Source organism: Pieris napi, chromosome 15 (assembly GCF_905475465.1).
Source record: "Pieris napi chromosome 15, ilPieNapi1.2, whole genome shotgun sequence".
NCBI classification, from domain to species: Eukaryota; Metazoa; Arthropoda; class Insecta; order Lepidoptera; family Pieridae; genus Pieris; species Pieris napi.
In genome coordinates this window covers 1,100,600-1,121,580 of record NC_062248.1, presented here as the reverse complement: position 1 = coordinate 1,121,580, position 20,981 = coordinate 1,100,600, and the positions used below count along the sequence as shown (strand labels likewise).

Sequence of the window (20,981 nt, the reverse complement as noted above, 5' to 3'; positions counted from 1 at the left end):
CAGAAACACGCGACCGGGTACTTATTGTATGTGCAATCGAATCAAAATTTATTGTTTCTTATTGAGAATAATGTGCGCATTCACATTATATTACTGTCACCTACAGAATAATAAAACTTATCTCTTTTTGACCGGCTTTAAAACACAAAGTAAATTATATACATGGAATTATTTTATAAATTTTGTTCCGAATAAAATAATTACTACATATTAATACGCAGGATTATTCATATGTAGAAATCCACTTAGATCTACAAATTTTCGATTGTCACCTATTTAAGCGAATACCGATAACATATTAAGAATACTTTTTCATATGTGTACTGTTAAATTCTGCTACTTTTCATATAGGACAAAATTTGTTCATAAGCATAAGTATCAACCTCAAAATGAGAATATTAGAGGACACAGCATTAACGTTTGATCTTGGTGAAGTGTGTTTTATTAACTCTCGTGTGACACAGGTTGAGGTTATTGCATACTCAATATATTATCTACGTAATACCTGGTTCGTTTGGTTGGCCTGAATTTGACCTACGTTGAATAAAATATAAGATGTATGATCATTATTCATTACTTAATACGCTAGTGTAGCGATGGGCAACTACGGGTGAACATATATTTTAAACAATTTGTTATTATTATTTTGTGCGCTGTTCTAGTATCGAGTAGTAATTACTATAAAATATACTAGCTGACCGGGCAAACGTCGTTTTGCCATGTATATCATTTATAATTAAAAATAGAGGTTGATCGTAGAGGTGTGAAAATTAGGGGTTGTGCCTACGTATTTTTTAATGCTGTATGATAAAAAAATAACTAAAAATGAAAAAAAAAAATTTTTTTGGGGTGGACTACCCTTAACATTTAGGGGGATGAAAAATTAGATGTTACATTTAGATGTTGTCCGATTCTCAGACATACCCAATACGCACACAAAATTTCATGAGAATCGGTCAAGCCGTTTCGGAGGGGTTTAACTACAAACACCGCGACACGAGAATTTTATATATTAGATTTAAATCATACAATGTGTAAATATGCAGTAAGTAGTTTGAATACTACAAAAACTGTTTAAATTATTAAATAAATCAATCAATCAATTCAAAACTTTACTCACAAATACTATTGACAGTGAAACAATATTTGAAACCGTCCAGTATTTGTGAGTTCTTACTTACAAATATTACTTTAATATTTGTATAGAAATAATACAATTATAGTAATAAATAAATATGTTGAATAATATTTTTATGGCTTGGTAAACAAACCTTCCAACGCAACAATTAAATAGATAAAGTTGTACATTTAAGGAAGCTATGTTAACAACTAATCTAAGGATTTTGCAGCTTCATTTTGATTTTACTAATTGGCTTTGATATTTGTTCGTAATGAACAACTTTAACTACCGTTCGAATTGTCTGAAAGGCAACATTGAACTAGTGTATGACCAACTTTCATATTACTTTTAGGTTCAACTAAATCGTATTAGAGCACATTGGTAAAACAATGGAAAGCCCTTAAAATGTGCAGACAATGTAATAAATACACCAACGTACAAAATACAAGTTTAAATCTCAGATTGAGTTTGACCCCAACTTTTTCCAATTTCAACTGCACCCGCGGCGGAACGTGACAATTTTTATTACGACTTCACAGAGATGTTATTATTGCGAGCGGGGATTGTACGAGACAATAACTTGAATAAAAGAATACTATCAAAAAAGTTGTTAGTTTTTGTAACATATGTGCTTTAAATTTATTGATTGTGCAAAGAAACAAAGAGTTGTCAACTGAGCAGAATTCATAGGTTATGAATTCTAGAACAATAACGGCCGAGAGAATTAACTATGCGACTAGACCCTGAGTTCATGCGCTCGAATCACGGCTGTGAAATTAACCTTTTTACTCGCTTTATATTAGCTTCACCTGTATGTATGTATGTATGTATGTATGTAACCGACTCCTTCGGACTCGATTTTGACCCACTTTAAACGGACAGATTTTATTCAAATTTTGCGCACCTGTCAAAGATCGATGAAAATGCAATAATCCGAAAAAAATAAAAAATAAAATAAAAAATAAATAATAGTTAAAAAAAAACTATGTGCCATATTTTTCGTCTATCGAGCAACCCACGCTTTTTCACAATAATACCAGTATTTTTTGTTCATTACCATTTTCAGCCTAAATTAGGAATTATTTTTCATTTTTTAGTTTGATTATGCTTTAAAAGCGTGTTTTTTAGTTTTTTTTAACTATTATTTATTTTGATGGTGTAGCTACCCTGTCCTAGACCCTAATAACGGCATGGGTCAGACGTCGACACTAAAAAAAATAATGATCAAACAAACTGATGCCAATATAGCCAAGACGGAAACCAAGATATTATGATTCACTAATACCCAAAAGTGATTTGGACAATATATTGCGATGATATAATGGAATTTACTTATTAAATATTTGTTAAATGAAATATGCTTTGAGTAAAATGTAAAGCCATGTTTTCTTGTAAAATAAATTGTTTGACTCGAGTATGAACGCAAATTGGCAAACAAATTACTTCACATTCTTGTATAACTATTTGTACTGTATGTTATTTAAAAATAAACCGTATTATATGGTGATTGTAAATTGTTTGAAGTATTTTACAGGGATCAGGTATTATGTACTGTCAATATTAAATATTTAATATGAGTAAATTGATGTCGATATAAAAATATTAATTTATACATCACGTATTAATAATGAGAAATAATTGCCATAGAACGGCTGATATTTTTATAGGTAACAGTTTTAAATACCATCGCACTTTTTTGACGATACTAATTATTTAGGAGTCTCGGAGGACCTTCATTGGAACACCTGCAAGTGAGTTTTGCTCCGGAAACGCGTCAAAAAAACGCGTTTTTTTTTTTTTTTTTTTTCACCTGGGGAAACCCGATTACGGGCCCCCGCGCCTGGGCAAGTGTGATTGGCGCGGGGAGTGTGGGGATCAAGGTCGTAAAATGCGATGGTCCCCATACCCACTAAAACCACCAGGGCCCAATACATAGCCATAGCACGTGAAGAGCAGTAAACAAAAGCAAAATAAGCAATATAGCAAAATAAAAAATCGGTCAGTCAGTGTTTAATTTATAGACATATTTGACAGCTTTAATTAGCTCCAAAAATGGGTCTTTTTTATGTTTTATATTGTTTCGCCGCCACAAATATTCATAGACATGATCTGAAAAATTTTCAGTGTTATTATAATTATCCTTTTTAAAAAATCTTTTTACTGCCCTCCACTGTGACTCAATCCTTTGCGTATGGGTTCCATCTTCAGCCACAAACGGGTTTTCAGGGTCTGAATGATTCACTTTTTGATGTATGTACCCATGGTCTGCCAGACAATCGTATGCTTTCCAGAAGTCAGTATGAATGATAGTACCAACTTCAACATGTTTTTGAATGAGAGGAAGTAATATATCAGCTGATCGAATATTATTTGGGCACACTTCCAATCTTAGGTCTTCAGATTTGTCTTCGATCATACCAAGGACCCAATGGCCCTCAATATGTCGTCCTACAACAATTAAAGAATTAGTTAATAAGCTTAATGAGTTAAATAAATTTTGTAGATGTGATAATAATAGGGTTATTGGACAGCTCTGGTTTTTAAATTACACTCTAGGAGTAAAACAGACTAATAACACATATAGTAAATATTAATTAATAGTGCTATAAAATAATTACCTCGATTATATTTTCTTTTCCCAAATTTAGATTCATCAATCTGGACTATCTTCCCTGGGCCACCAATCTTTCCTACCGCTTGAGTTTTATCCATTTGATATATAACTATAGTTTCCCTACAATAACTATACCAATCACATATAGTAACTCGGCTTAAGGATTTAAGTCTATCATCTTTATATGGATCTTCACGCATGGTTGTAAGATAGCTCCAATTTTGCGAAAACGCATATAATAAATAGAAAACATGAACTAATTCTATTTTAATATTTTCGAAAAATGTTCCTTTATTTCTAGGAACTTTAGTTTTTGATCTGCAATTTCCTTTCGTGCAACACCATGAACCAAATGTTTTATTCGTCGATTTAGCAATTTTCATGGGTTTACGATGTGTACTACATTGCTTTTGAGAATGCACTAAACCATTTTCTTCAGCGAATGCCACACACTGCTCATTGGTACCTAATTTTTTATATAATCTAATCAGATTCCACAATGAGACCACTTCCTCACTATTCAAGTCACGATTCACAACGGACCCATCGTCCTCAAAATCATTTTCACGAGTAGAACTTGTAGACGCCATCACTATAAATCTGAAAATGATCGCGAGAAATCAGTGTTGATTATGTATGTAAAGCCAAGTTTCAAAAAATGCAAATAAAATAACGCACTTTCACGTGAAAATAAAAAAGAAACGGATTTATAAAGTAAACTTTGCACTGTAAAACTAATTACCGCTAGTCTAGCATAAACCACATTCAAAATGGCCGATTAAGTTTATAAAATTAATAGGGATGTGAAAAATAATCGATTTTTTTAAAAGTGAAAATCGATTTTTGTATTCGATTTTAATATTACAAATAATTGAAAATTCGGCGACCAAATATTCATATACTAACTCTAACCTAACCAATCTAAATAATATTTGTTTTTGTGGACAGCTCCGATCTAAATAGTAATTGTTTATTCAAGCCTCGGCTTCTCGGCGTCCTGGTCGCCTTCGGCGACCAAATATTCATATACTAACTCTAACCTAACCAATCTAAATAATATTTGTTTTTGTGGACAGCTCCGATCTAAATAGTAATTGTTTATTCAAGCCTCGGCTTCTCGGCGTCCTGGTCGCCTTCGGCGACCAAATATTCATATACTAACTCTAACCTAACCAATCTAAATAATATTTGTTTTTGTGGACAGCTCCGATCTAAATAGTAATTGTTTATTCAAGCCTCGGCTTTTCGGCGTCCTGGTCGCCTTCGGCGACCAAATATTCATATACTAACTCTAACCTAACCAATCTAAATAATATTTTTTTTTGTGGACAGCTCCGATCTAAATAGTAATTGTTTATTCAAGCCTCGGCTTCTCGGCGTCCTGGTCGCCTTCGGCGACCAAATATTCATATACTAACTCTAACCTAACCAATCTAAATAATATTTGTTTTTGTGGACAGCTCCGATCTAAATAGTAATTGTTTATTCAAGCCTCGGCTTCTCGGCGTCCTGGTCGCCTTCGGCGACCAAATATTCATATACTAACTCTAACCTAACCAATCTAAATAATATTTGTTTTTGTGGACAGCTCCGATCTAAATAGTAATTGTTTATTCAAGCCTCGGCTTCTCGGCGTCCTGGTCGCCTTCGGCGACCAAATATTCATATACTAACTCTAACCTAACCAATCTAAATAATATTTGTTTTTGTGGACAGCTCCGATCTAAATAGTAATTGTTTATTCAAGCCTCGGCTTCTCGGCGTCCTGGTCGCCTTCGGCGACCAAATATTCATATACTAACTCTAACCTAACCAATCTAAATAATATTTGTTTTTGTGGACAGCTCCGATCTAAATAGTAATTGTTTATTCAAGCCTCGGCTTCTCGGCGTCCTGGTCGCCTTCGGCGACCAAATATTCATATACTAACTCTAACCTAACCAATCTAAATAATATTTTTTTTTGTGGACAGCTCCGATCTAAATAGTAATTGTTTATTCAAGCCTCGGCTTCTCGGCGTCCTGGTCGCCTTCGGCGACCAAATATTCATATACTAACTCTAACCTAACCAATCTAAATAATATTTGTTTTTGTGGACAGCTCCGATCTAAATAGTAATTGTTTATTCAAGCCTCGGCTTCTCGGCGTCCTGGTCGCCTTCGGCGACCAAATATTCATATACTAACTCTAACCTAACCAATCTAAATAATATTTGTTTTTGTGGACAGCTCCGATCTAAATAGTAATTGTTTATTCAAGCCTCGGCTTCTCGGCGTCCTGGTCGCCTTCGGCGACCAAATATTCATATACTAACTCTAACCTAACCAATCTAAATAATATTTGTTTTTGTGGACAGCTCCGATCTAAATAGTAATTGTTTATTCAAGCCTCGGCTTCTCGGCGTCCTGGTCGCCTTCGGCGACCAAATATTCATATACTAACTCTAACCTAACCAATCTAAATAATATTTGTTTTTGTGGACAGCTCCGATCTAAATAGTAATTGTTTATTCAAGCCTCGGCTTCTCGGCGTCCTGGTCGCCTTCGGCGACCAAATATTCATATACTAACTCTAACCTAACCAATCTAAATAATATTTGTTTTTGTGGACAGCTCCGATCTAAATAGTAATTGTTTATTCAAGCCTCGGCTTCTCGGCGTCCTGGTCGCCTTCGGCGACCAAATATTCATATACTAACTCTAACCTAACCAATCTAAATAATATTTGTTTTTGTGGACAGCTCCGATCTAAATAGTAATTGTTTATTCAAGCCTCGGCTTCTCGGCGTCCTGGTCGCCTTCGTCGACCAAATATTCATATACTAACTCTAACCTAACCAATCTAAATAATATTTGTTTTTGTGGACAGCTCCGATCTAAATAGTAATTGTTTATTCAAGCCTCGGCTTCTCGGCGTCCTGGTCGCCTTCGGCGACCAAATATTCATATACTAACTCTAACCTAACCAATCTAAATAATATTTGTTTTTGTGGACAGCTCCGATCTAAATAGTAATTGTTTATTCAAGCCTCGGCTTCTCGGCGTCCTGGTCGCCTTCGGCGACCAAATATTCATATACTAACTCTAACCTAACCAATCTAAATAATATTTGTTTTTGTGGACAGCTCCGATCTAAATAGTAATTGTTTATTCAAGCCTCGGCTTCTCGGCGTCCTGGTCGCCTTCGGCGACCAAATATTCATATACTAACTCTAACCTAACCAATCTAAATAATATTTGTTTTTGTGGACAGCTCCGATCTAAATAGTAATTGTTTATTCAAGCCTCGGCTTCTCGGCGTCCTGGTCGCCTTCGTCGACCAAATATTCATATACTAACTCTAACCTAACCAATCTAAATAATATTTGTTTTTGTGGACAGCTCCGATCTAAATAGTAATTGTTTATTCAAGCCTCGGCTTCTCGGCGTCCTGGTCGCCTTCGGCGACCAAATATTCATATACTAACTCTAACCTAACCAATCTAAATAATATTTGTTTTTGTGGACAGCTCCGATCTAAATAGTAATTGTTTATTCAAGCCTCGGCTTCTCGGCGTCCTGGTCGCCTTCGGCGACCAAATATTCATATACTAACTCTAACCTAACCAATCTAAATAAAATTTTTTTTGTGGACAGCTCCGGCGCTACGGGAAATGCAGCCCCTCCACCCTTGCGTACCAAAGCACAGGCATTTTATTCAAGCCTCCGCAACCTCGGCTTTTTGGTCGCCTTCGGCGACCAGCCTCAGCCGCTACAGCTTTCATAATGCCTGTGCTTTGTTACAGCGGGTGGGGGCTGCTCTTCCTCCGCGCCTCCGATTATTTATATACACTCTAGGGGTAAGACAGACAAGACCACGTGGATAGTGGGGTGCTCTGATTCGGTTTTGGGTACTTTTTGGATATTAAAGTAAACACTTTATTCTAGTAAAAATTAAATAATATAGAAAGTAGCAAACAATGAAATACAAGTACTAATTAGAAAATACAGACGAGTAGGTATCGATAATTTCAAAAAATTTCAGAACACTATAATCTATCAACACGAAATTAGGTTAATTTCAATGTTGATTATTCTATAACTTTAAATTTCAAAAATGAGGAAATAATCGATAAATAAATAAAACGATTATTAACAATCGATAAATTAAAAACACGATTTTTTTAAGTGAACGTCACATCACTTATAACCAATAGAAAAGTAGAAAATGGCGGATTGTTTACAAATTTTAATACATTACACAAAACAATAAATTTTTTATAAAAATATTAAGACGCGTTTCCGGAGCAAAACTCACTTGGAGGTGTTCCAATGAAGGTCCCCCGGACACTCCTAGATAATTAGTATCGTCAAAAACGTGAGGTGGTATTTAACACCCAACCCTTTTTATAAATATCCATAAAGATGCCAATGAAAAATCTTAAATACTAAATCGTTTCAAAAATTTTATACAATAACTAGCTGATCCGGCAAACGTCGTTTTGCCATGTTTATCATTTATAATAAAAATAGGGGTTGATCGTAGAGGGGTGAAAATTATGGGTTTTGTATAAATTATATATTTTTAAATGTTGTATCATAAAAAAATTAAAATAAAAAAATTATCTAATAATTAGGGGTGGACTTACGCTTAACATTTAGGGGGATGAAAAATAGATGTTGTCTGATTCTCAGTTATACCCAATATGCACACAAAATTTTATGAGAATCGGTCAAGCCGTTTCGGAGGAGTTTAACCACAAACACCGCGACGCGAGAATTTTATTTTATACAATAATATTTCGCAAGGAGTAAATATTGTTGAATAATAGCAACAAGGGCTTAATATATTTATTTTTATATTTCTAAAAAAAATGTCGTAACGGAATTCATACCATGGATTTCCATTTACTAAGGTCTGGGATTATCTCTCTCACTTCCTCCACGTTCATGTCTTGGAACTATTGACTTGTCATTTCTCTAGAATGAAGTCTTTACTAAATATGACAATTAAGGGCTTAATATAAATGTAATTCATATAAAAGGGCTCATAATAAAAGTAATTTGAAAAAATAAAACCGATTTCAAATACCTGTCCACTGAAAAGTAATAAAAATAGATAGATATAACTTATTATTTACCTAGCTACTACGTTTTATACACTTTCCGACCCATATTATTAAAAATAATATGGGTTTTCACACATTTCTCGGAAAGTGTATAAAACGTAGTAGCTAGGTAAATAATAAGTTATGTATACATAATTCAAATTAATAATTTTCGTATGACTTTTAGTTCCAGAGTAATTTGGGAATAAATAATCTATGATTAAGTTTTTCAAATTCAGAACACATGCAAAAAACTTACAAAACAAACACTTTAGCAACAAACAACTTAAGAATAAACAATACAAAATACAATATATTTTTCCGGAAAATATTTGATTTTCGAAGTTTAAAATTATTAGAGCATAAAATTGCTACAGGCCTTTATCGTGCCTAAATATAATAATCATTCCAATAGACTGCATATGGCAAGACGTAATAGCGGCCGCGATAGCCAAGTCTGATAAGTAGCAGTCGTTTGCAAACATTAATTTCGGTATTTGCCCAATTTGCTCCGAATGCGCACGCAAATTTCTACAAACCGACATTCCGCTGAACATTCTGACAGCGAACAATGACTTGTTACATAATGACCCGTGACGTTGCAGGGGGATTTATTTTCAATAATTTTATGAACAATATTGCGTCAGTGTTGTTTGTTGGATTAATCGCTGTTTTTATGACATGTTGTTTGCGGAGGACTTCGGAATGTTTAACTATTAAATTGTAAGAAAACACTTTTTTACCGGATTGAAATTATGTATTATTATAAATTTACAATTATTTTGCATAATTTCAAATTTTCCCGACGTTTCGCGTGCTTTAAGCGTGCGTGGTCACTAGTCTAGTCGACAAGTTGAAAATGGAACAAAATAGAGATACTACTCCTAAAATTATGTGCGATAGCTCATTGGATCCGGAATGACGTCTAGAAAAATGTGCTAAAAGCGTGTATTAGCACATAAAAAATTGCAAAAGTTATAGAGCATTAAAGATGAAAAAATAATGGCATTTAGTTTTTTGCCAATATTTAATAAACTATTAATATTTAAGAAATTTCAAATAAAGATTCTGAAAGAGGAGGAAATTTCCAACAAAAAACTCCTGACTCCCGGAACTCTATCTCCATTATTTATAATGTTAATTTAACGCTAAAAATAGGTCTGCGGGTGACATTTTTAGGATTCGCGCGTGGCGTCAAAAGCGACTACGGCACATTAATTAATTTATTTAAGGTATTGAATATTTTTTTTTAAATTTGAAAAAATTATGGTGTGTTCTGAACACTATAATTAATTTATTCCCGTTGAAAATTTTACTTAAAGTTAATTTTTCAACAAGTTAAATAATTGTTAACTAACGAAATTTTCTCGAACGACCGTCTTAATTGTAAGTGAAAAAAAATGTTTAAATAATGGTCGTAAAAATATTTCGCTTCGTAGAGCCTTTCTTACATACATACTTAACAAGATCGTGCCATAAAAGTTAAAAAAATATTTATACTTTGTTTATAACAATTTTTTTACTTAAACAAAAAAAACTAAAAAAAATTTTTTTGATTATCATGAATATTACTTTTATTTAAAATTAAAAATTTTTTTTTCTATACTTTGTTATATATGGTTGTTTTTGTTAATTTTAGAAGTTTTAGAAAAAAAATAAACAAAAGTTGAATATTTGTTTATAACAAATTGGTAAGTTAATAAACAATAGAATTGTTGATTAAAAAAAAATTTTTTTCTGTTACTTTATAGAAGACTGTCAATTATGATTTTTAGGAAAAAAAAATTTCTTAACTAATTATTTAAACAATAGAAAATTAAAAAAAACGATTATAAACAATTAAAAATTGTTATTAAGGAAAATTTTTTTTTTTAAAATCATAAAATTTTTAATGTAATAAAGTTGTGTTAAATTTTAAAAAAAAAATATTGATTTAATCAATTTGTTTAAAAAAAATTTATCAACAAATGGCGGGAATTTTTTTTTTTGCAAATTAATAAATATCTTGTATTAATAAAAAAACGATTATATGATGATTGAAAAAAAAAAAAAATTTTTAACATCATTACATGGATTTTTAAGTTTTTGTTTAAGTAAAAAAATTGTTATAAACAAAGTATAAATATTTTTTTAACTTTTATGGCACGATCTTGTTAAGTATGTATGTAAGAAAGGCTCTACGAAGCGAAATATTTTTACGACCATTATTTAAACATTTTTTTTTCACTTACAATTAAGACGGTCGTTCGAGAAAATTTCGTTAGTTAACAATTATTTAACTTGTTGAAAAATTAACTTTAAGTAAAATTTTCAACGGGAATAAATTAATTATAGTGTTCAGAACACACCATAATTTTTTCAAATTTAAAAAAAAATATTCAATACCTTAAATAAATTAATTAATGTGCCGTAGTCGCTTTTGACGCCACGCGCGAATCCTAAAAATGTCACCCGCAGACCTATTTTTAGCGTTAAATTAACATTATAAATAATGGAGATAGAGTTCCGGGAGTCAGGAGTTTTTTGTTGGAAATTTCCTCCTCTTTCAGAATCTTTATTTGAAATTTCTTAAATATTAATAGTTTATTAAATATTGGCAAAAAACTAAATGCCATTATTTTTTCATCTTTAATGGTCTATAACTTTTGCAATTTTTTATGTGCTAATACACGCTTTTAGCACATTTTTCTAGACGTCATTCCGGATCCAATGAGCTATCGCACATAATTTTAGGAGTAGTATCTCTATTTTGTTCCATTTTCAACTTGTCGACTAGACTACACGGTGACTGAAGACAAAAGGTGTTGAATGTCAAAAAGTATCACAGCTGTAGAAAAAGTTGTGTTATCCGTATTTATTTCCCCGGAATTGGTATCGACTAAAAGATGGAGGGTTTTTGGCAGAAATGGCTCACGGTGTCCTCTATTTTCGCGGAGTGTTTATCTTGAGATTTTAATTTGGATACTATTGGATCCCAGGTGTTTGACAATTTTAGGCCGTCTTCTCTATTGATTTTGGGGTGTTTTTTGATGTCAATCTTGGGAAGAATCTTTTTTCTTTCGCAAGTACTTTCAATAAAAAACAATACTATATTAAATTGTATGTAAAGCCTTTAATTATTATTACTTTTAATATTGTTGTTAGTTTATAATATAATATTGTTTAGAACTTAGAATTTTAAAGTCTTCGTACTTTGGTATATGTGCTCCTCTGGTGAAACCCTTTTAAAAAAAATCCATCTTCAATACATTGCCAGTCTGTTACTTATTTATTTAACAGTTTAAAAAGATTGTATTAACAATATTTAAATTAAAAATATATAATTAACGGAGAACACCTTATAAACGAAGAACATTATGAACTAACAAAGACTGTACTTGTGAGTTTTGTGTGAATGTGAATTCCATTCCAATTGCTTATTTACTTCGAAAATACGCGTTTGGACATTATATGGAATAATTCAAGCCCCCGTTCTCCTTATATATACAATATAGAGTGTGTTGTTTTGAGTATAGTTTCTACTAAAATAGAGGATATGAAAAGCTCAGTTCAGAATTCTATAACCGACTATATTTAAGTTTAATATTTTAAGCAATTCGGTGCAGTTAATTACTTCCCACACTATAATGGCTGTTATATATTAATACAGTTAAATTAAAGCTCTTTAAGCTTTTCTCTTTATATGAGAAATAACAATAAGAACCAGTGATTAGGGATATATTATTTAAAAGCGGGCGTTTGTTTAATTTTTGTGGCAAAAGGCATACTAGAGTTTATATTTGAAAAATATATACTATCGATGATTAGCAGTTCATTCTGGTTTTAAACAAAGAGAGCATTCTCCGTCATTTTATCGAGTAACACTTTAAGAGTTGCTTTTTTGAAAATTCTGGAAAATATTTTTCAAATATTAAAATATGTTATACAAAAAGATTGGTAAACCAGTTTTTGTACTTTACTAAAAACAATTAAGCGTTAGTTATGTACATTTATATTATTTATTTATTTATTCACACTTAGTTACATTTATACAAAAACAAATTACATAATACATAAACATTATTAGGAATGCAACGGCCTTATCGCTAACAAGCAATCTCTTCTTTACCTAAAAAAAGAATATGATGGCTAAAGCGCAAGAAGTGCATAACCAAATCTTTAAAAAAAATATAGAACCTTTTAATAATAAAATAAACGAAAAACTAACAGAACTAAAATCTCACAGATTCATGAATGCAATACAGAAGAATAAGAAATACAATAATTACAAAAGTCACGATTGAGCAGGATAGGATATGGTTAAGAAATGTTTATGCGTAAGAGTTTTAAATGATGTTAGGGAGGTAGACAATCGTATGTAGTCGGACAGCCTATTCCACAACGTGATAGTGGATTTTTTACGGATTTTTATTACATAATCTACGAAGTTATATACACTATGTGGTTAACCGTGAATATCGTAGAAAATTATATAAGTATAAATGAAATACCTTTTCCAATTTACTTCAATTGTACCCTTAAAATGGTTACAAAATAATATGAAACGTGATTAAACTCGACTCTACGTTATTAATCTTTCTAAAACGTACATTTCGCCGTATAAAATGAAATATGTTCGTGTGTCACAAGGGAGCTCGAAGACATTGGCCTGATGTTTGAAATAATAACGCCCTTGTAAAGGTGATAGGGGTCCCTTGTGTCTATATACTTCGCTTCAATATAATATGGAAAAAAACAAACACAGCCTGCTAAAAATAAAGGAATTCTGTGTATTGGTTACCATTATTTTTGTGTGTTACTAATAAATACGTGACCTATCGACCAATATTTGCTTGAAAGTAATGAACATACAAGAAACTCTCGCAAAATAAATGTGTATTTTACTATGATTTCAAATTAAAATTTATGAATTTGACAACTATATAACGTTTTAAAACTCTATTCCATATTGTCTATACTTTACATTTTGTCTATGACTTTCAATTATCGGTAATATATTTAATTGCATATCATATTTTCATTTAATTTTATCAAGTCTTTCTAGTCGATGAAATATGAATCGAAATTTTCAAATTATAAGCATAATGTAAACTCCAATTACATTTTGTTACGGTGATATATTCGAATAGTTCTATAAAACCGAACCTATAGTCACCGAAGAACATTTTTATATTGAAATAAGAATTTGGAAAACGTTCATGTTACAACAGGTTTTATTCAAAACACGATATTGCCTTGAGATAGATTTATAGAAAATCCTTCTTTCTATAGAAAAACCAATGACTCGGATTAATTGCGAGTCGTTACTTTCTTCATTTTCACATAGCTATCATTATAAAGGTTACATACGATTTTTCGCTTACGACGACAGCTGTCACAAATCATTTGTCAATCTAATAGGCAAGTAGCTGATCAGCCTCCTGTGCCTGACACGCGCCGTCGACTGTTTGAGTCTAAAACATGCCGGTTTCCTCACGATATTTTCTTTCACTGTTTGAGCAAATGTTAAGGGCGCACATAGAAAGAAAGGTCATTGGTGCACAGCCGGGAATCGAACCTACGACCTCAGGGACTAGATTCGCACGCTGAAGGCACTAGGCCAATTCTGCGCATTATATGTAATTGATGCGGTAAAAATATAATCATTATTAAAAGTTGCAAGACATACTTTAATAATAATAGCCTTAATTTCGTAAAATTAATTATGAACATTGAAGTTTCATTTATATGGATCCTAAAAAAATACTTTTAATAGTAGATAAAATACAATGTAATATTTAGGAACCATCATATGCTTGCATTGTCAGGTTTTGGTTTGTCCACCGTTGGACATAGGCCTCCTCCATACAACACATATACTATGTTAAAATCAAATTCAGTTAATAAACATTATAAATAATGAATCACAAATTGTGAAGAAACCTGACGATAGCGTAGATGATTTAAACCAAATTGATCGAATTTCCTGTTCAATCCGTATCTTTAAATTGTTTCGTTATTGGTAGGTTTATGTGATTATTGAATTGAATTCTGAACGCGTATTGGCGTATTATTGGGCTGTGCGGATGATGTGAAAAATCACTTTTTATATATATTGAATAAATAACTGCTTTTCAATAATATTTGCTTACTTTTTTATTGTAACTTCTATTTAAAATTCTACCTTTTTAAGGCAAATTTTTACACCATTATGACAGATGCATACTTTTATGTGTAATATAAGTATGATAGAATACGTGTAATATTATGGTGGTACAATCGTACCACCATAATATTACACGTATTCTTTTTAAAATAAAAATAAATAATCCAGTTGCGCTTGAACTCTAAATGGCTTTCGATCAAATAAATATATTAATTTTTAGACGTGTCGGTGTTTGTTTTCACATTGTGAGTGAATGCTAATTGCGGACATAGAAAGATTACATTGGTGCACAGCCGCGATTCGAACGTCCTCAGGGATGAGGGTCTCACGCTTAAGCCACTAGGCCAACACTGCTCAGATGTTAGCCTCAGGCTAGCTTTAGAATACAATACTTCTAACATTTTTATATCTTTGATATTTTTTAATTATAATGAATGTATTGTCGATTCAGATAAAAATAGTAATATTATAATTGATTGTGGTTTTTGTAAATTTATTGTTGTAAACAAGAAAAAAAATATCCACGCGGGCGATCTGTTGCTTTTTTGTATACTACTAAACTGCTACGAGAAGTAGATCTCTCTATAGATATACCTTTTGTTGTTGTTTCTCTACATATTGATGCTGTACATACCAAACCAAAATAAAAAATTGTCTACTTCTTATAACAATTATTCTTATTTTTAACATTTTATTTTATTTTCTACACACCTTTACACAAGACTTCATTACAAACACTAACTCTTACTGCTACTTAATGCTAACTTTTCCTTATGTTATTATTATTATTATTTTTCTACTAAGTTTTTTCTTTTCTTTCTTTTTTTGCGACTGAGGCGCAAACTAGCTGCTGTGGTCTCTGGCAGAATGACCAGCGCTGTGGAACATTCTGCTCCTCAGCATAATGCTGAGCCGGGGCCAATTACAGCCACAGCACACACGCATTGCACAGTTGAAACGAACCGAATGGGAAAAGGGATTTTTTTGTATATATCTCTCATTATGTTTTTTTTTTCAGTGACAGTGCAAATGTATTAATTTAGTTTATATGATTAAGGAGACTTATATTGTACCTCATGAATTTCCTTTAAAATAGAACTGACTGCAAATGTATATTTGTATTACCGAGAGAATTACGATAATTCATTTATTAATATTAGTCAATCGTTTCCGCAATTCCAAATAATTGGACATCTCGATTATTGACATCGGTACACGGCCGTCGCAGCTATGCCTGAACATATTAGAAACAAATACAATTACTCGTCGAATTAGTAACCTCTTCTTTCGCTGTCTTTTAGTCGGTTAATAAAAAGCCACATTTCTTTAATTTAAAGACTAGCTTTACTATAAACGTTCCTTTAGAATTTAATATCAATATCATATAATTAAAATTAAATAAGCTCTCAATTCGATTGTGACATATGACTGAGAACTAGGTTATACTGTTTCGAATATAGTTGGTTAGAAGTTTTTCGTTTATAAGAGAAATATTATGACAATTCTAGAGAATTTCAAGAGGTTGAAAAATAGGTTTGGGAAGTAAGAGACAATAAGGTTGGGAAAACAAGAACGTGTGTTTTTGAATGAAGTTTATTAATGTTGTGTATGTAAAACTATAAAGGTGTATGTTTGTGTAATTATGAAATAATTCAAAAGTTTCAATTTAATATTATTTTATAGAGCACAATAAAGTTTTCCATTATCTTCTTCAGTCGCGTTCTTCATTTCTGAAGGTCGTGTTAGTGGGCCCTAACAACTTCGTCCACTCTCTTGTCTGCAGCATGCCTCTTTGCCAGGGTGATAGTAAAACCTGTTAGGGTACTTGATAGGTCATGCGGTAAAGGATCGGTTCGAGATCTGGTGCCCACCGCTCAGTCACGATAAGTTTTTCTAAATTTTGAAACTTCAAAACATATTCCGACAAAGTGTCGGAAGATGTTTTTTTATCTGTAACCGTCTTAGTATGGACACATTTGTTTCCAGGTGTCCAGTGAATTCTAAGCATCAGTCTCCAACACCATATTTCCAGAGCTATTTTCCTCCTTTCATATGTCCGTATTGTCCAGGATTCAGCGCCATAAAGGAAACTCTTTAACATATAGAATTTTATAATTATTAACAAAGTATTAGAGTTAAACAAAATTCAAATAATTTATACAATCATTTGTGATCAATATATTAGTCATAAACGTACTAAAAGCCTCAGTTAGTTAAATAATGTTGTATGTATACTGACTAGCAGTCTAAAGTGTAATAAGGACAAAAAATTCAATAGGTTTTAAGCTAATTGAAGTACATTTTTATAGTGCAGTTTATTTCGCTTTATCAAATAAACGGTGAACCATAAAAGGTAATTTTCAATAGTATGTTTATGGTTAGTAATATTTTCTGATCAAAACTATATTTTGATTGTAACATTCTAGTTTTGTCCTTAACTTGAATTACCGTTGGATGCAATTTCTGCCATTTTTAGTCATGTTGAATTTGTATATTAAATATAGAAAAATAACATGACTTTTGTTGATACGAAAAACGTAAGGTGTTTTTCAAAGGGGATCCGAAATATTCATTCAATATCACTGTAGAGTATTGTTAAATTCAACATTATTGAAACTGAAAACTTCAACATTTACAAAGCGTTTGAAACAATGATAATGTCTCAAAGATAACAGTTTGGATTTTCCTCCTGAAATTTCCACGTTCTAATAGTGCATTACTGAAAATGGCCTATTCAGTGCACTAAGTACATTACCATTTCAGATAAAGACTATAGCGCTCCAGGGTACGAGGTAATTCCGAACAATCTTACTTCAATTGTAAAATCTATAACATTATTACCTGTATCTTCCGTAAGTTAGATTCTTATATAAATATTTAGTTATTGGCGGGCAACGCACTCGTGAGCCTCCCTATGGCATTGAGAGTGTCTATCACTTGACAGCAGGTGAGCCCGTTTGTCTTCTGTTCTAAAAAAAAAAGTCCTTCGTCCTTTTCTGTGCAGTTATGTTAACGCTTTGATAGAAAGAGTAATGCGTACTGAGTAATGAGCAAATTATTATTATTTCTAGGTGATAACAAACGTGAATAGTAGAATCAACAAAATTTAAAGAACTTGAACACTGACTGAATTAGGAAAATGTACGTTTAATTGGCAATTCATAATTGAACGTCGTCGTTGTATAAAATTCCAAAAAGAAATATTATGTTTATTAATAAATCAAATTCGATTTTTCATTTGAAAATTGATTAAATTACTTTCGAGCTGTCAATTAATATTTGTGACTATCACACTAATGAATAAATAAATATTTTTATAGGATTTTATGAATTTATAATTATGAAACAAGTTGAGTCTCAATGCACCCTCCTTCCTTGGGTTTTTGGAGTCGTTTTTATATTAAATTGTAGAGAATATCTAAGAAACAGGTACCAGTTTAAACATATATTTAATATGTTACAAAGTATTATTCTGAACCAAATGTAAACATGGTTTATTGTAATATAATAAATAATTTTCCTAAGTTAGCGTATACCCAAAGTACCTCGTACCGAATAAAATATTTATACACTTTTGAATTGAAGCAGCAAGAATTAACTGGTCGCAAAGTCCATAATTCAGCCGCGACATCCTGCAATATACTACTATTTGTTCCGGTCAAATCCTTTGTGGAATCCCACTTTGTCTCCCAATCTACCACCCCCTGTGTGAAACGCTGGATTGTTTAATTTTCTTAAATTATAGGGATTTAAATGCTATTAAATAAATTGGGCACGTTAAATGCAATAATTAACAAACAATTTATTCATGTTACGTTTAATTTAAATGATTTTATATTTTTTTAATTCCGGATTAATAAAGAAATAATATTATCTTTTATATACGGAAACATAAATCACAACAATTTTATATTTTAAATCGAAGTCGGTGGAAAGACAGCCGTTTATTATTTTTCAACTGCTCTGCGACCGCGCAAGCATTTTTGCTAATCATTATTTATTTTAACAACAGTTTTTATCTTTACTTCACAGTTATATTTATAATTTAAATTAACGCAAGGACATGTCTTAAAAAAGGGTTAGATATAAATTAATAAATATACACTTTATCCGTAAGCTAAGATCGTTTAATTTCATTCTAGAATTTCTTTCAATTTACAAATATTTTTCTCTAAGTGTTATGTAAATTTCTAAAAAACATCAACGCTTCTATTAAAACAAGTTGCTTACTATAAATATGATTTATTTATTGGATACCATACATGGCCAAATGATATGAAATGCTATAAATCCATATTACATGGACAGGCATGTGTAACCACGATTCAAAATTGAGAATAATTTTAATAAACGCATTTGATTCAATCTACACAATTGTTCTGGCCAGTGTAACCACAAATTCTCGTTGCATTTGCATCATGCGGTACATCAAAGTAACGCGACAATCATCACGTAAATATGGCATTCATCTTCATTAAACTAAATTTACGAACAGTTTATTTCATTGATGTGAACTTATGGCAATCAAAACAAGAGAAACAAAGTATGTCGTTTTACAACTGAGCGTTTTTTAAGCGATTCGACTTAGGGTCTAAAGATAAGGCTCTAGGCTCCAGAAGATAAACAACTCCTTGTATGGAAATTGTATTCGTTTTTACAACAAACTCCCAAGCGAAATTAGACAATTATCGCTGAATAAATCAAAACTCTCATTAAAGAAAATTAATCTTTTTATAAATTTGACAACTATTTAAATGATCCTTGGGATTGATTTGCTCCAGTTCAAACAATTTGTATGACTAAAAACTTAGCGTTTAAAAAGAGTGGCCGATAGTTTCTTGCCAGTTCTTCTCGCCCGCTTTATGCCCTTGACTTGCGAACTGGTAGTAAATGTATCAATTTAATATCTTTTCTGTTGACGATCATAAGTATCCTTGGTACCTATATGAATTGTAAGTACATTACACTATAAGCATTTGTGCACATAATCGAGATCATATATTGTGCCTTGTTGTTAAATAAATAAATAGGTAGTACACATTCTTAAAAGTAAAGGCAACGAAGCAATGTTTGGAGAAAATTAACTATCTACGCTGAATCATCACTTCTTAACGCTCCAGCGCAAAGATTCGTTTGAGCGACTTGCTTATAGTTAAGTCTAGACCTCAAATGTTCTTAGATAAACATAAAGGTATTTGAGTAACTAATTAGATTCGTTTGAGTGCGTGCTTTGTGGATAAGTTTTCGTAATTTAATAGACTCTTCAGACTAAATAAGTCCGGTAAATACACGTACAATTTATTTATCTAAGACTATAGGTTCAGTGAGTTTTACTGAGATCACGTGCTGAAACCCTGTAAAATTAATAATATTACGTAATAAGAAGTAATAATACGTACGTACGGCGAAGGAAAACATCGTGGGTTAAAAAGTAACGGGCGTTATTTAAAAGTTCGCTAATCGTTAAAAGGCCGGCAACGCATAAGGGAGCCCTCTGGCATTGAGAGTGTCCATGGTGTATCATTTAACATCGGTTGAGCCTCCTGCCCATTTTGTTTTCGTTCTATAAAAAAATTGGAATTCAGAATAATTCATTTATAAACACATTTAATACGTTAGTGACTAAAATCATTTGTATGTATGTTATAAGTATAAGTATATAAGTCCCGTAGACTTATAATTTAAGGTCAGTATCTGAATATCCTTAGGCAATTCCTTCAAGATGCCAAGGAATCGGGAACTATATCAGGTTCTAAACCTATCATGATAATTGATCACTATAGTAATATTATAATGAAGAATGATTTGTATTTTGTATGACCGATGTCTAAATTTCACCAAAATGCTATATTATCCCGATTACTAAGAAATTAACAAAAAAAATCGTCATCACCAGATACATCTTAATATATTCAAGCCTACTATTAAACTATTCTATGCACTATTTGAATATTTACGCATATGCGACGTATACTTATAAAAAAAAACAGTGGCATTACAACCTCTTTTAGGTCGG

At 31.9% G+C, this 20,981-nt stretch overlaps 2 protein-coding genes across 4 annotated transcripts in view; one reads left to right on the top strand and one right to left on the bottom strand.

Annotated features, from left to right (window-relative positions):
* Positions 1-20,981, top strand: part of LOC125056607 (glutamate receptor-interacting protein 2) — a 202,522-nt gene that overhangs the window by 11,725 nt on the left and 169,816 nt on the right. The window lies entirely within an intron of this gene.
* On the bottom strand, positions 2,790-8,120 carry LOC125056608. 3 transcript variants are annotated; one of them, XM_047659796.1, is made up of 3 exons: positions 4,413-4,608; positions 3,739-4,334; positions 2,790-3,568 (listed from the first exon to the last, which is right to left on the bottom strand). In XM_047659796.1, the coding sequence occupies exons 2-3, from the start codon at positions 4,322-4,324 to the stop codon at positions 3,120-3,122; spliced, it is 1,035 nt and encodes a 344-aa protein (XP_047515752.1). In that variant the 5' UTR covers positions 4,325-4,334; positions 4,413-4,608; the 3' UTR covers positions 2,790-3,119. The 3 variants fall into 3 exon arrangements, with proteins under 3 accessions (XP_047515752.1, XP_047515753.1, XP_047515751.1); XM_047659797.1 differs by lacking the exon at positions 4,413-4,608 and adding an exon at positions 8,031-8,120 and having other exon boundaries at positions 2,806-3,568; XM_047659795.1 differs by having other exon boundaries at positions 2,806-3,568; positions 3,739-4,608.

Coding starts and splice junctions, on each gene's coding strand:
- LOC125056608 (XM_047659797.1), bottom strand. CDS start 4,324: ATGGCGTCTACAAGTTCTACTCGTGAAAATGATTTTGAGGACGATGGG. Junction 3,569..3,738: donor GAAAAGAAAATATAATCGAG/GTAATTATTTTA, acceptor TAATTGTTGTAG/GACGACATATTGAGGGCCAT.